The sequence below is a fragment of the Scylla paramamosain genome, chromosome 23 (assembly GCF_035594125.1).
Source record: "Scylla paramamosain isolate STU-SP2022 chromosome 23, ASM3559412v1, whole genome shotgun sequence".
Taxonomy (NCBI): domain Eukaryota; kingdom Metazoa; phylum Arthropoda; class Malacostraca; order Decapoda; family Portunidae; genus Scylla; species Scylla paramamosain.
In genome coordinates, this window is record NC_087173.1 from 9817986 (window position 1) to 9832985 (window position 15000).

The 15000-nt window shown below is 37.5% G+C and overlaps 1 protein-coding gene across 11 annotated transcripts in view; it reads left to right on the top strand.

The window, feature by feature from the left end:
• LOC135112133 (hemicentin-2-like) overlaps positions 1 to 15000 on the top strand; it is a 280248-nt gene that overhangs the window by 190503 nt on the left and 74745 nt on the right. For 7 of the 11 annotated variants that reach the window (XM_064026158.1, XM_064026162.1, XM_064026159.1 and 4 more), the window contains 2 exons: positions 3989 to 4125; positions 12766 to 15000. The exon at positions 12766 to 15000 is cut by the window's right edge and continues 561 nt beyond it. In XM_064026158.1, the coding sequence (XP_063882228.1) occupies positions 3989 to 4125; positions 12766 to 12893 (265 nt within the window). In that variant the 3' untranslated portion in view covers positions 12894 to 15000. The remainder of the gene's footprint in view (positions 1 to 3988; positions 4126 to 12765) is intronic. The other 4 variants (XR_010274093.1, XR_010274092.1, XR_010274091.1 and 1 more) reach the window with 1 other exon arrangement.

Sequence of the window (15000 nt, forward strand, 5' to 3'; positions counted from 1 at the left end):
GATAAACCACAAAGACTGACACTCCATTAGATAAAACTTCATTCCTTCACAGCACAACTCACTACACCCCCATACACTTCCATCTCCATTTCCACAAATACCAGCGTGTGTCTGTTTTGAAGCCTCTGCCGCCCCCGCACCTTTCCTGGCTGGCCACGATAAACACGTTGCCCGCCGCGTATGCATGAGGAAAGTTAAGGAGGAGACCATTTGGGAGTTTGCTGCCCTCCTTCACTCCCTCCCTACTTGCCTCTCTTTACGACAGTGACAGAGAGAGAGAGAGAGAGAGAGAGAGAGAGAGAGAGAGAGAGAGATAGAGAGGAGGAGAGAGAGAGAGAGACGAGAGAGAGAGAGAGAGAGAGAGAGAGAGAGAGAGAGAGAGATTTGGTTACGAACGATTTTTTAACTAATGGTATAGAATCTTTGTTAAAGTACGTATCACTAGAATCATGGAAACACCCTTGAAAATGTTAATAACTTTCATTAGAGTACGTTAAATTACCCACTACAATCATTAACACATCCTTGAAAACCCTAATAACTTCCAATATAGCTTGTTAAACTACCACTGAAGTCAATAAAACTCTCTTGAAAACACGAAACTTCCATTACAACCTAGAAGAGTCTAATAACTTCCACTACTGCCTGTTCGACTACCATTAGAATAAAAAAAAAACATCCTTGAAAATCTTAATAATTTACACTTGAACATGTTAAACTAGTCACCGGGATCATGAAAAACACCCTTGAAAACCCAAATAGCATCCATAACATACGCACAACTTGATGAAAAGTATAATGAGATCCACTAGAAAACTATTAAACTAGTCACTGGAATCATGAAAACTCCCTTGAAAACTAACAACTTCCACCACAACGTGTTAATAAGTAAGAAACGAGGAAATGTTTGAGGATACACTGACTTTTGTTGCCGCCACTGGCTTTTAAAAGGTTAAGGGCAATGCAGTCTCAGCAGAACACAAGTATGATACATTTCCTTCGTAAAAATCTTGACAAAAAATATACGTGAAGAATATTTTTCACAGTTTCATCCCTTAATACACGTGTGACCTGTAACCTAATCATAGTTAATTACCCTCTTGCTCTCTCTCTCTCTCTCTCTCTCTCTCTCTCTCTCTCTCTCTCTCTCTCTCTCTCTCTCTCTCTCTCTCTCTCTCTCTCTCCCCCTTTTTAGCTCTGCTTTAAAATACTCCGCACATACTCGTATTTAGTGAAGATCTGACCTACTTTAGTTCCTCCTTCCTGCATTCTCGTTTTCTGTTAACACCCTTTTCCCGTTTTCCTCAATAGACCCCTTAGTATTTTCTCCTTTTCCTCCTCCTCGTGCCTCGCTTTCTCCCCCTTCCTGGATATTGGCGCTTCTCTCTTCCCTCTTTGACATCCCAATTTTTTTTTTTGCTTTATCCAGAGCCCCTTCCCAATTCCGCCTCGAAAGTCCCAAAGCTGCTCGCTCTCTCTCTCTCTCTCTCTCTCTCTCTCTCTCTCTCTCTCTCTCTCTCTCTCTCTCTCTCTCTCTCTCTCTCTCTCTCTCTCTCTCTCTCTCTCTCTCTCTCTCTCTCTCTCTCTCCTTTAATCCTGACCTAAGCGGCACCTCAGTTTTTTTTTTTTTTTCTTGTTGTTCCCGCTGTCTCCCTTCTCTGTCACTTGTTTGACCTTGTAGCCTGACCTGACATGACCTGACCTAATCTAACTTAACCAAACCTAACTTAACCTAACCATAACCTTACCTCATAACTAACCATAACCATAACCTAAACCATAACCTAACCTAACTTAGACAATTCTTACCTGACCTCATAAGCTAACCGTAACCTAACCTAACGTAACCTAACCTAAGCTAACCTAACCTAACCTAACCTAAGCTAACCTAAGCTAACCTAACCTAACCTAACCTAATGTGACTTAACCTTAGGTAACCTAACCTAACCTAACCTAACTTAACCTAACTTAACCTAACCTAACCTAACGTAACCTAACCTAACCTAACCTAACCTAACTTAACATAACCTAACATAACTTAACCTAGGCTAACCTAACCTAACTTAACCTAACTTAAAATATTCTTACCTAACCTCATAACCTAACCTAACTTATCCTATCCTAAGCTAATCTAAGCTAACCTAACCTAATCCAAGCTAACCTAACTTAATCTAAGCTAACGTAACCTAACTTAACCAAACCTAACTTAACCTAACCTAACTATAACATAACTTAACCTAATCTGACCTCATGAGCTACCCTTCCCAAACGTAACCTAACCTCATAATCTCACGTTTTGAATGTTCTTGCTTTTATTCTCTTCCGCCTTTGACAAATTAGACAGTTGTTTCCATTTTTATTTGTCTGACCAATTTTCTCCACTTTTCGTGTCGTGTTTCATTGTGGCTTGGAGGATTAGGGAGTTTGTTTTCCTTCCTTTAATTTGTGACTTGATTTCCTCCTCTCTCCTTAGGTTTTTTTTTTTTTTTACTTTTGAACACAAGAACTATTACTTTTCTTTCAATCTGTGGCTGTGTTCACCTGTTCTTCATCTTATTTCATTCTACTTTTGAAAGTGAACATGTTTTATTTCTAAGTTTCTTTTTTTTATTTTCTGCTCCTTTGATTTCCTCCTCTTTTATTTTTTTTTCTGAACACAAAACCTATTACTTTTTTTTTTCAATCTGTGACTGTGTTTACCAGTTCATTTTTTTTTTTTTCCGTTCTAGCTTTGAAAATAAATATGCTGTTTTATTTTCAAGTTTATATTTTAGCTTCTCTTTCCACCTCCCATATTTGCACAATATATAACTATGATGTTTCTTTCCTTTTTTATCTGTAACTCCATTTGCTCTTCCCTCTAACAATCCCCAATGGTCGCCTCATTCACACCACAGCGATTTCTGACTTTTCTCTTTCAATTTATGGCAAGTTTTGTCTCGCTTCTGGAAACAAGATTTATATTCTCCAGCGTTTTTTGCGTTCTATTTGGATTTCAGCAGGCTCTGGTGGAGGTTACTGGGGTCTTCAAGGGTGCTTTCGTGATTCTAGTGATAGTTGAGCTTGTATCCGTCAACGGGGAGAAAAGAAATATTGAAACCTGTGCCTTTCAAAATATTTCTTACGAACCCCAAAGGATTTCGGAATACGAACTAATATTGACGGTGCTTTCATGATTGTAGTGATAGTTTAGTAAAGTGTCTGTATCACCAACGGAGAGAAGAGAAACAGTGGAAGCTGAGCATTTGAAAGTATTCCTTATGAAACCCCAAAGCATTTTTAGAACTAATAGTGAGACCAATAGAATAAATTTTACTTTATTAGAAAATGAACTGATCTTTCTTTCAGTTCATTTACTTGTGCTTATTTAGGAGCAGCGTTAGAACAGACTTTTTATTTAACTTCTTTTTGCCATTAGAAAATAAACTTTTTTGATGGGGCGTTCTTTATATGCCTGCTTATTTTTTTGGGATGGCAGTGCTATATTTTTTGTCCTTTACTGTACCTCTTTTTTTTTTTTTTTTGTTTTTCAATCCTTGTTTATTTTCTGGGAACGAGATCAAAACGATTTGTTTATCTTTTTTTTTCACTTTTTACTCTTCTTTAACCGTGTTTTTTTTTTTCCTCTATCCTCGTTTATTATTTTTTTGGGTGAAGAAAGGGTTTTCACTTTTTTTATTTCTTTATTCTTGTCCCTTTTCTTTTGTTCTTTTATACATGTTTATTTTTTTAGAGGCATTAGAGCAGTTTTCTCACTTTTTTACCCTTTTGTACCATTGTTCATTGTCTTTCATTCATTTTTTTGTTTTCTCTATTCATGTCTATTTTTTTTTTTTTTTTGAGAACGGCGGTTTTCCCACAATATTTTATTTTTTTCTTTGATAACTCTCCTAAATACATAAAAAAACTCAAATATTAAAAAAAAAAAAAAATTACTAACCTGTGACCTTTCCCTTTGTTCCCGCGTGACCTGGGATGGCGGGATCAGCGTGGAGACGACTTCGGGCGCGCAGGGTCCCGTATCGTGGCTGAGGGTCAAGGCTGCCTCTACCGCGGACTCTGGGAACTACAGCTGCAGCGCCGCCGAGGCTGAACCCGCCACCGTCCGCATCCAGGTGCTCGAAGGTACGGAAAGTTCAATTCAAGGGTTCAGGTTCGAGGGCTGAAATGAAAGGTTTAAGTTTAGGGGTTCAACTCGGCGTATTACAGGGCCAGCAGATTGTAAAAAAAAAAAAAAAAAAAAAAAATTATGAGGTCAGGAAATTATAAGATAGAAAGTTTTTAAGGTCAACAATTTTTGAAGTCAGGAAATAAGACAGTTTATATAGTCAATAAATTATAAAGTAAGGAAATGATAAGACAAATGCTTTATAAGGTCAACAGATCACAAGGTCAGCAGATAAAACCAATACCTTATAAAGTCAACAAACTGTAAGGTTAGGAGATAAGATTAACCTTTTACAAAGTCATCAAATTATAAAGTTAAGAAATAATAATATAGTTTATAAAGTCAAGAAATGATTAGGTCAGGCAAAGATAAGAAAGATAATTTATAATATCAAAAAATTATAAGGTCAGAATACAACTTTTATAAAGACAACAAATCATAAGGCCAGGAGATAAGACAAAGGAATTATAAAGACAACAGTTTATAAGGTTACGAGATATGACCAGCAGTTTACAAAAAGCCAACAAATCAGATGATAAGACTAACATTTAATAAGGGCAACAAATGGTAAGGTCATATTATAAGACTAACGTTATAAGGTCAATATAAGATCAGGAGGTAACAAGACAATCAAGTTATAGGTTCAGAAGGTCGCAGGTTAGAGGTTAATTAGGCCAGCAGGTCATAAAAATGTGGTTAAAGAGCACCAGCTGGGGTAAGTAATGAGTCCTAAAGGTGATCCTCATTAGTGCCACGGTGAGGTGACCAGGTGAGTGAGGGATGCAGGTGAAGGGTCTTGTGGGTTATCCTTAACTCTTTGACTGGTATTCGTGACACTTGTCTTATTATTATTATTATTATTATTATTATTATTATTATTATTATTATTATTATTGTTATTATTATTATAGTGATGGAAATATTATTCATGTTTTTGTTATGTATTTATATAAGATTGATTCTGGCTATGGACAACAAAAAGATGGCAAGACTGACAATGTTCTTGGTACTTTTTTTCATTATTTCTGTTAACACCAAATGGTTCTGCTGAACGAAATACAGGGTGTAACACGAGTTTCTGCGGGTATTGCCAGAGGTTAAACTGCAAGTTATTCTAAGTGGAAAATGTTCTATGCACATGCATTTTGAGGCGTTGTATAGTCGTGGCATGAAATTCGTGTGCCCTGGCAATGGATACAGTGCCCGGGCGAGGCGGGTATCAGTGGCGGGGATCTGAAGTTGTGAATAATTCAGCCATGATTTCTACAAGTTTTGGAGCCTTACAGTGACCCATAACAAGACGAGTAACAACAACGGACCGATACCGATTACCAATAAACATTACACAATTACAATATGGGTGTAATAAACGACAAGTAAAATAATAGGCTGCGTGGCACCCTGCCTGCCCGGGCGAGGAGTGGGAAGGAATGAGGCCAGCAGCAAATCAGCTTATTGCTAGTCAGATCACATAGTTTCTGTTTGAGACTGTGACAGTGAATACGTTCAGATTGCATCGCATAACTTAAAGTAATGTGGAGTGCGTGAATATAGTGTTTCTCTGCCATGGTTTCCTGCCCAGCTCGGCCGTTGTGTGTCACCCGTAAACACTTGAATTTCATACCACAGCTAAGCAACGCCTCAGAATACATGTGTGCATACAACATTTTCGACTTGGAATAACCTGCACGTTCACCTCTAGCAGTATCCGTAGAAATTCGTGTTACACCCTGTATTTCTGCACTTTTTTTTTTTTTTTTTATGTATGAGGGATTCTGGTTATGGACAACAAAACAAGATAGCCAGACTGCTAATAACTGTATGACATTTTTTTTATTATTGTTATTACTATTATTATTAATACCAGACGGTTTTACTTCAGGAAATAGTATAACAACAGATTTTATGTTTACGTAAGGGTGTTCTGACTAACGACAACAAAAATATGACAAAAAAAAAAGACCCACTGAAATGCCACTTTTCTGTTATTAATATAATTATTAACCCTGGACGATTTTATTGAGAAAAATATAAATGCAGATTTTATTCACCTACTTATTATTTATTATACAAGAAGGTTTCAGGCCAAGGGTAACAAAAGACGACAAAGGAAGCGGTCCACTGAAATGCCACTTTTCTCTTACCGTTATCAACATTAGGTCATTTTATTGAGGGAGATATAACTGCAGATTGTATTTTTTCTTTTTTATGGAAGGTAAGTTCTAGGTAAAGGCAACAAAATGGCAGAAAAAAAAGGCCTACTAATATGTCAGTCCTAAAAGAGAATTTTCAAGAAAGAATATTCGAATTAGCGAATATTATTGGTATGAATATTCGATCACTCCTTTATGCGACCAGCGGTGTCTTTGGATTTTATTATTATTAGTTCGTTAAGTGGCGGCATATATATTTTTTTTCTTTCTATATTCTTTAACGTAACTTTTCAATATACTCTGACTATTCTTTTATTGTTATGTCGCTGTATTCCTTCAGGGTCTGTGTATTTTCTTTGAGTGTCTTTTACCTATTATTCCTCTGTGTCTCGCTGTTCCTGGATGGACTACACATTCTTTCTATAATCTCTTTCATTTTGTTTTTCCGTGTCACTTTTTTGTTCAAGGGATTGTATATTCTTTCCTTTCTTTTAATTTTATTTCACCGTACTATGATTTTTTTTTTTTTTTGTCACTTTATTCTGAAGGGTGTGTGTGTTCTTTCCTTTGTGTATTCTCTAATTTTATTTTTCTGAATCACTGTAGAATAGAATAGAATAGAATAGAATATAACACTTTATTGCCATAATGCTGCTCAGTTGTACCCGACATGAAATTCTTTGCGGCTTGGAGCTTCTAATATAAAATATTCCTAGATTATAATAATATATTAGTAGAGAAATGAAAGATTAATAGAGTATAAAGGATTAATAGAGTTTTACAAAAGAAATATATGTTCAGCTGTAACAATAGTACATTCTCTCACACAGGCTAAAAAATAAAAGAAACATTTTCAACTATGATATTATTACACTCTCTCACACGTGTTAAAAAGTAGTACACTGTTGGGGACGAAAGATTTTCTTTATCCCTCATCTGTGTATACGTAGAGTAAACAACGTTGGGGACATGACATATCCTTGGATGACCCCTCTGTTGGAAACAATTTCATCTGACTTGATCTGGTCGTCTGGTGTGCTGTGGATGAGACCTGGAAAGCTAAAATCCTCTTGAAAAGGAAGCTGTTTTCCCCCAGCCTTAGTGGTCTGTTGAGTAACATGTGGGGGCTGGGTTGTATTAAAGGCCGGGCTGAAATCTGCAAACAGTATCTTAACTTGAGAGTTTGGTTTGTCCAGGTGCTATCTGACATTGTTCATGAGGGCCACACTGGCATCCTGAACGCTTCTATTCTTACAGTGTGCAAATTGCTGCGGGTCTCGAATTGACTTTACACTTTCACAAGTCATTTTTTCAAAATATCCTCCTGACATTTCACAATATTCAGGGTCAAGGCTGCACGTTAAAGCAGCAGGTCAAGGCTACAGGCTAGAGGTCAAGGCTGCAAGTCAAGGGTACAAGTGTGTAGTCATTTAACACATGAGGGAAGGCAATTTTTTTTATTGGTTTCATTTCAATCTCTCTCTCCACTGAGCGGCAGCACACCCTGGCCTGCTGAGTCCCGGCACAGCTGTGTCAGTGCAGGGCAAGTTGTTCAGCCCTGAGTGCCCTGGCCGGCGCCCCGTCAGGCTCTGTGGCCTCGCTGGCTCAGACGGGCTTCAGGCGCTGCGTCACGCGCTCCTGTGTTATCACGATTCTCTCATCGGTGCCTGCTTGGACTGCTGACACAACATCGCCACGCGCGCTCGTTAGATTGTGTCATTCAAACCTCGCGACAAACACATTCATTTCATTTGCATATTAGTTAATGTTTTCTGGTTCGGGAATATTTTTATTTATTTATTTGTTATATATATATATATATATATATATATATATATATATATATATATATATATATATATATATATATATATATATATATATATATATATATATATATATATATATATATATATATATATATATATATATATATATATATTTTTTTTTTTTTTCCCTGTTGGATCTACACAGAGCTCTAGATCTTTCCATGCTTGTGTTGTTCGAGGGTCTGTACTATTTTCTTTATTTTACTTTTTTTGTCTCATCTTATTTAATTGTACTCGCACTGTTAATCAGCGCACGTGTAGAATTATTCCACCCATCAGACTCATCGCTGCTCCTGACACTCTGTTGTGTTGATATTATTTATTTTATTCTGCGGATACTTAATTGTTTTACGAGAAAGGTACACAAAAAGTTATTGATATTTTTTCATTACATTTTTTTTTTTTTCTCGCGTCTGACGGATTGACACTGACACCGCTGGGATGGTTTTTACTTATTAATATTTAATCTTTTGTTTGGGTGAATTTATTATTTTTTATATATATATTCATCATTTATATAATCCATATTCATATTCGAGTATTCCCCTTATATATATATATATATATATATATATATATATATATATATATATATATATATATATATATATATATATATATATATATATATATATATATATATATATATATATATATATATATGTCATCCCTATAATTTCAACTTAGTACTGTTTTTGTTTTATTTATTTATTTATTTATTGTTTATACAAGTTTCTGGATGTAGTGAAAAAAGACATGCAAATGGTGGGTGTGACACAGGAAGACGCTGAAGACTGAGCGTTTTGGAGAACGATGAACCGCTGTGGCGACCCCTAATGGGAGCAGCCCATAGAAGAGCTTTGGCCAAGCTCATGAAAAAAAAAAAAAAAAACATTGAAGGTGCCAGTCCCCAGAGAGAAGAGCGAAAAGGATTATCCAATATTAAAGAAGTTTCTTATGTATGAAAGATTATCGAACACCGCTTCTTCCTCATTGCTGTTGTGTAAGTCAAGAAGAGAATTTCGCATGGGGTTACGTAAAAGATGAAAGATTTTCTGTCGACGCTGGTGATGGAGACGAGACGAGGCGAGGTGGCGTGCCCTGGAGTGTGCAGGCATACTTTATTCAGTCCGTATCACTCAATATGTCACTCAGTTCTCGTGTCCTACGTGGGCGAAACGAAGAAGCGGAGGAGTTTTAAAGTCGGCGTGTCGTGAACTGCCTTGTGTATATCAGCTCTTGTAGTGTTTCCTTGCTTTCGTACGTGCCAATGAAGGTGATACGCAGCTTTTTTACTCAGGGCAGGCTGAGGGGTCAGTCAGCACCGCAGGTTACCTTGTTAAATGTAGCTGAACGAAAGGGAGAAATTATCGAAGTGATATTCATAACTTATTTTCAAACCAGTTTATCCAAGAAGAAAATATGGAAGCGATATTCATAACTCAAATATTTTCAAACCTGTTTTTCCAAGTGAGTATGATGTAAGAGCAAGATGTGACGTAAAGTGGTACCATGGATTGCAAATAAAAGGATAAAAAATGGAAGAAATTGTTAAAGTAACGGTCGTAGCAGAGTAATAAAGGATTTTCGAACCATTTCATTAATTTAAAGGAGGATCAGAAGATTTCATGCGACACGTGACACCATTGATTGCAAACATAAGAGGAAAGTGGAAGGAATTATAGAGGTATTAGTCATAAGTTAGTGATAAAAAGTTCTAAGACAATTTCAGCTATTCGACAGAAGGAGCAGAAGATTTGATGTGACAAGGGGCACTATACATTACGAACAGAAGGGGAAACAGGGGAAGGAGCTCTGGAGATATTAGTCATAAGTTAGTAGTAAAAGACTCTCAAACAATTTCAGTATTCTAGAGAAGAAAGAAAATTGATGCAACAAGTGACACCAATGATACTAAATAAAAACGAAAAGGAAAAAAAAAAAATGAGGAAGGAGTTATGAAGATCAAATCCATAACAAGATAACAGAAAAAGTGTTTATTAAAGTAAAAAGTAATAAAGAAAAAGTAATGAGTTATGAAGATTAAATTCATAACACCATCAGAGAAAGGAATTATGAGATTAAAAAGTAAAAAAATAAAAAGGAAGGAGCTATGAAGATTAGATTCATAAGAGTAACAGGGAAAGTATATATGAAAGAGTAAAAAAAAAGTAGGAATGAGTTATGACGATTAGGTTCATGAGAATAACAGAGAAAGGAACTATTAAAGTAAAAAGCAAAAAAAAAAACGGAGGCTGAAAAGTAAAAAAATTTCCGAAGTATTTCCAGCAAGGCCTTGACATCCCAAGTGACACAGCAGATTAGAAATAAGATAAGAAAAAAAAAAAGAAAGAAATCCTTATAATAAAAAAACTGAGTGACAAGAGAGATGGAAAACACGACGCCTCACTTTTGTCTTATACTTCCAAGGAATCGTTTGAGGAAGAAGAAATTAAGTAAGAGGAAGGGAACACAAATAGAGACAGAATACCTTGAGGCGCTGAGACAAAGAACAGGCAAGCAGACGGAGACGAAGGAGAAATAGCAGAAAGTAATGACTGGAGGAAGACTAAAAAGAACAGAAAATGGATGAAAGGAGAAAGTAAATAGAGAAAGGATCAAAGTTAGCTAGTCAAAGGTTTAGATGTTATTCAGTCTCTCTCTCTCTCTCTCTCTCTCTCTCTCTCTCTCTCTCTCTCTCTCTCTCTCTCTCTCTCTCTCTCTCTCTCTCTCCTTCAGTCCTGTCTTTCAACATGTGTTCTTGTGTTTCATTTCCTTCTCTTTACAATTAATTTCCTCTCTCTCTCTCTCTCTCTCTCTCTCTCTCTCTCTCTCTCTCTCTCTCTCTCTCTCTCTCTCTCTCTCTCTCTCTCTCTCTCTCTCTCTCACCCAAACAAGTAAGGCTTTAATCTTTCCAATCATTAAACAACTATTTACAATCAGTAATTAACAAGCGGCTGGCGAGGTCCTCTATTTTAACCAATTATTTCATGCTCTCTTTCTCCTCTAATTAATTAACAGTAATCACGGCCCGGCAAGTAGTTAAAACACGTGTTGTTAGCGGTGCCGATTACCCTTGGGACCTTGTGTTAATTGGCGGCTTGGAATGGTAGGAGGGAAGGTTTTTTTATTGCTATGTGTTGCTTAAAATTACGTTAATTGTTTCCCATTTACCTGTTGTTCACTTGAGGAATGCATGTACTGCCTTTACGATTGTTGGATTGTTTGATTTGCTGTTTTCTGAAGGTTTTCGCTTAGTTGTTTAGTGACACGTGATTTGTTTCCTCTTTTAATAATTGTTCAGCTGGAGAATGATGTACAGTAGCTCCAAAAACTGTCTTTAAAATGTGGTGCGAACTGCGGCGTGCTGAACAATGTGAAACCTGCTGCCTCATCACGTGTCGCGCTGGTAAGAACAATATGCATGGCTTGACGTGATGTTGATATGCTGCTCTGGGTCATAACATCAGCAACCATCCCTAGTGTGCAGGGCTGCCAACTGTTGCCATCACCAAACGTGTCAAATGATATCGTCCATTGTGTCAGAATGAAGAGCTCTTAGTTTTTAAAGGTAAATAGAGTAGTAGAGGAGTGGAACGGACTCAGTAATCTTGTTGTTAGTGCTAAGACATTAGGGAGCCTCAAGGGAAGATTAGACCGGCTTATGGATGGGGATGATAAGTGGAAATAGGTAGGTAAATTTCATACAGGGACTGCCACGTGTAAGCCTGATCGCTTCTTGCAGCTTCCCTTATTTGTTATGTTCTTATGTTCTTCTAAGGTAGTCTTGGGAGCTACTGTACCTGTAAGACTGTGGGTTAGGTTTAATTTGTGTTCTTTAGCTTTTTACTGCCTTGCTTAGTGCTTCGTGATTCAGTTTCTCCTCTTTATCTTCTGTCGTTTACCTGATTAATGATGTGCCTCTAAGATTTTGGGGTTAGGTTTGATTTGTTGTCTTGTGAAGCTTTTTAATGCCATATATTGTTTTGTGCTTCGTGATTCATTTTTCCTCTTTACTTCCTGTTCCTTACCTGAAGAATGGCTGTACCTTGAAGATTGTCGGTCTGATTTCTTATCTTCTTAAGGTTTTTACTGCCACCTGTTGTTTAGTGTTAGGTGGAGTGCTTCACCTTTACCTTTTGTTTTGTTGGAAAATGGATTATGATTATGGAACTGAGTGTGATATGGTGTCTTCTTAAGCTTACAGTTTAAAGGAGTGATGGAATTATTTGGATCTTTTTGTGCTTGTGATATCGTCCAAAGTTACTGAAATGTTCTCATTGGTACTCAAAGAGTTAACAGAGTAAGCAATGACTTATTTCGTCCATGGTAGTATTAATTAACAGCCTTTCTTACTTTCCGTCATTGCTTAATAGCGGTAGTTATCTGTATAATGATAATTACACTTTACTCCTAATATAGAATTAATGTGGCACTAACTTATTCACCTCGTGAAGAATTACTAACATCTGCAAGCCTTTGGTGATTGTTTCTCTCCTAACAGGTTGTAATTGACGTAACATTACTAATAAGGGTTGTCAGTAGTTAATGAGTCATTACCTTGTGAGCAGCAGCAGGTGTGTAGTCCCACTAACCCCGCCCCGCGTCCCCTCAGGCGACACCTCGGCGGCGATGCAGCACTCCACCAACTCCTCCTCCGCCGCCCACCGCGCCGTGCACGCCTCCGTCAGCACCATAATCCGCCTGCTGAGCCTGTCTTTAGTGCTATGGGTGCGTTGCTAGGTGCGGGCGCGGGCGCGTGGCCTCTGATACACCAAGTACTTCACAATGTTCACCTTCACGGCGGAGGAAGGAGAGAACACGGAGCAGGGAGCGGCCGCACTTGTTTTCTACAAGCTGGGACTTGTTTTGGTGTGTGATCCTCACACCACCACACCACCACACCGGCCGCCACCAGCGTGCTTCACACTACCATGATATATATATATATATATATATATATATATATATATATATATATATATATATATATATATATATATATATATATATATATATATATATATATATATATATACTATGGAGGTGATTTGTGTATAAATATAAAATTGCATTGTTTATAACGCTGTTTATGCTAATGATTGTGGAGAGAGAGAGAGAGAGAGAGAGAGAGAGAGAGAGAGAGAGAGAGAGAGAGAGAGAGAGAGTTTTCATATAGGTGTGAATGAAATGATAGAAACGAAATTGTATTCCGCTGTCGGAGTAGCGCGGCCCCCGGGGCGTGGCGGCGGCGCGGCGCCTGCTCCTGGTGATGGTGGCGTGTGTTCCTTGCTCTCCATTATTTACCGCTGGCCTGGCCGGCGCGGTAATTAGAGTCTGCTCTAATGTCTCTTATGGATACGAATTACTGAAGTGCTTCGGAAATTAGATTATCATTACCGAGTATTCATTTATTTCAGCGAGTGTTAAATTGTTGAGTCATATTAATATTCATCACAAGAGTACTTTGACGCACAGCGATGAAACGAAGTATTAAACCACTTGAAATATATATGAAATTGAAGGGACTTCGAACGACAGGAGTGAGAACTGACAATACATCAGCTTTGGAGTTACGAGATTTCCAATGACAGGAATCACGAACAAAGGACGCAGGGGCAGCAGGAACAGCTCTGGGTCATTGATGTTGTTGATGTACAGGACAGCGTTCCCTCTGCATGCTGACTCACTCCTGGGATCCTTTCTGTTACTGATTCTATTTGAGTTTGTTAATATGAGCGGAAAATGTTACAAGATCTTGGTTTCCATTGCAAGATTAATGAGTAAGGATATAATATTGACAAACTGATACTTTGACAAACAAAACGAATATATCAGAAGCACAACACAAACAGCGAAGCGAGACGGAGGTGGTTTGGGCTTGTCAGGAGGAGGGACGAGGACTGAGGAGTGTGTGCAGAGAAGAATACCGGAGAAAGAGAGGAAGGTTTGAGACAAGGTTATGGATGCAGTGAAAGACTTGCTTGTAGTGAGTGTGAGTGAGGAAGGCGCAGAAAACCGAGCGTGTTGGGCAAAGATGATCAGCTGTGGCGACCTCTTACAGGAGCAGCCGAAAGAAGACAGTGTTTATGTGCATGCATGTGTGTGTGTATAGAATTATGTGTGTGTTTGTGTGTCTGTAAGCGCGCACCTCGTATTTTCATCGAGACAGTGTATACTTACATGCATATTAAGATATTTACACATGTCCATTTTATACTAAAGATAGTGTGCTTACATGTATACGTATGTGTATGTATACCTATGTGTACCGACAAGACCACGTCCCCTAAACACCGCCACCACCGCCACTACTACCACCACCACCACCACCACCGCGATCATAACTCCCGCAGTTCAAGAGGAGAATTCGGCTTCGTAACTTTCGGACCGGGAACGTTTTGAGTGAGCAAGTTCGGTCCAGATGTTGTTAAATAAACAAATGCTATACAAATGCCTTTAAAAATTCACTGATGGACAAAAAAAAAAAATGGAAAAGATGACAATGAAAGGAAAGTTAAGAATGAAGAAGTTACGCTGTGCAGTGAATGATGTATGAACATCCGTAAAATTAACTAGAAATAAACGAAATAAACTATAAAAAGTGTTACAAATCCGACTTCACAGATAAACGAAAACCTGAAACATAAAGAAAGTCGAGTTTAGTGTGAAAAAATGAAAAATAAATAAGAATAGAGAAGATGAATGTGCATTAAATTATATATAAATAAAAACAGATGTATATTCTTAAAGATATAGAAAAACGTAAAAGGAATCTATAAACTTAAAAAAAAAAAAAAAACAAAGTTGAATTTTAAGTTACGTGAATGAAACAAGTATGTAAATGAAA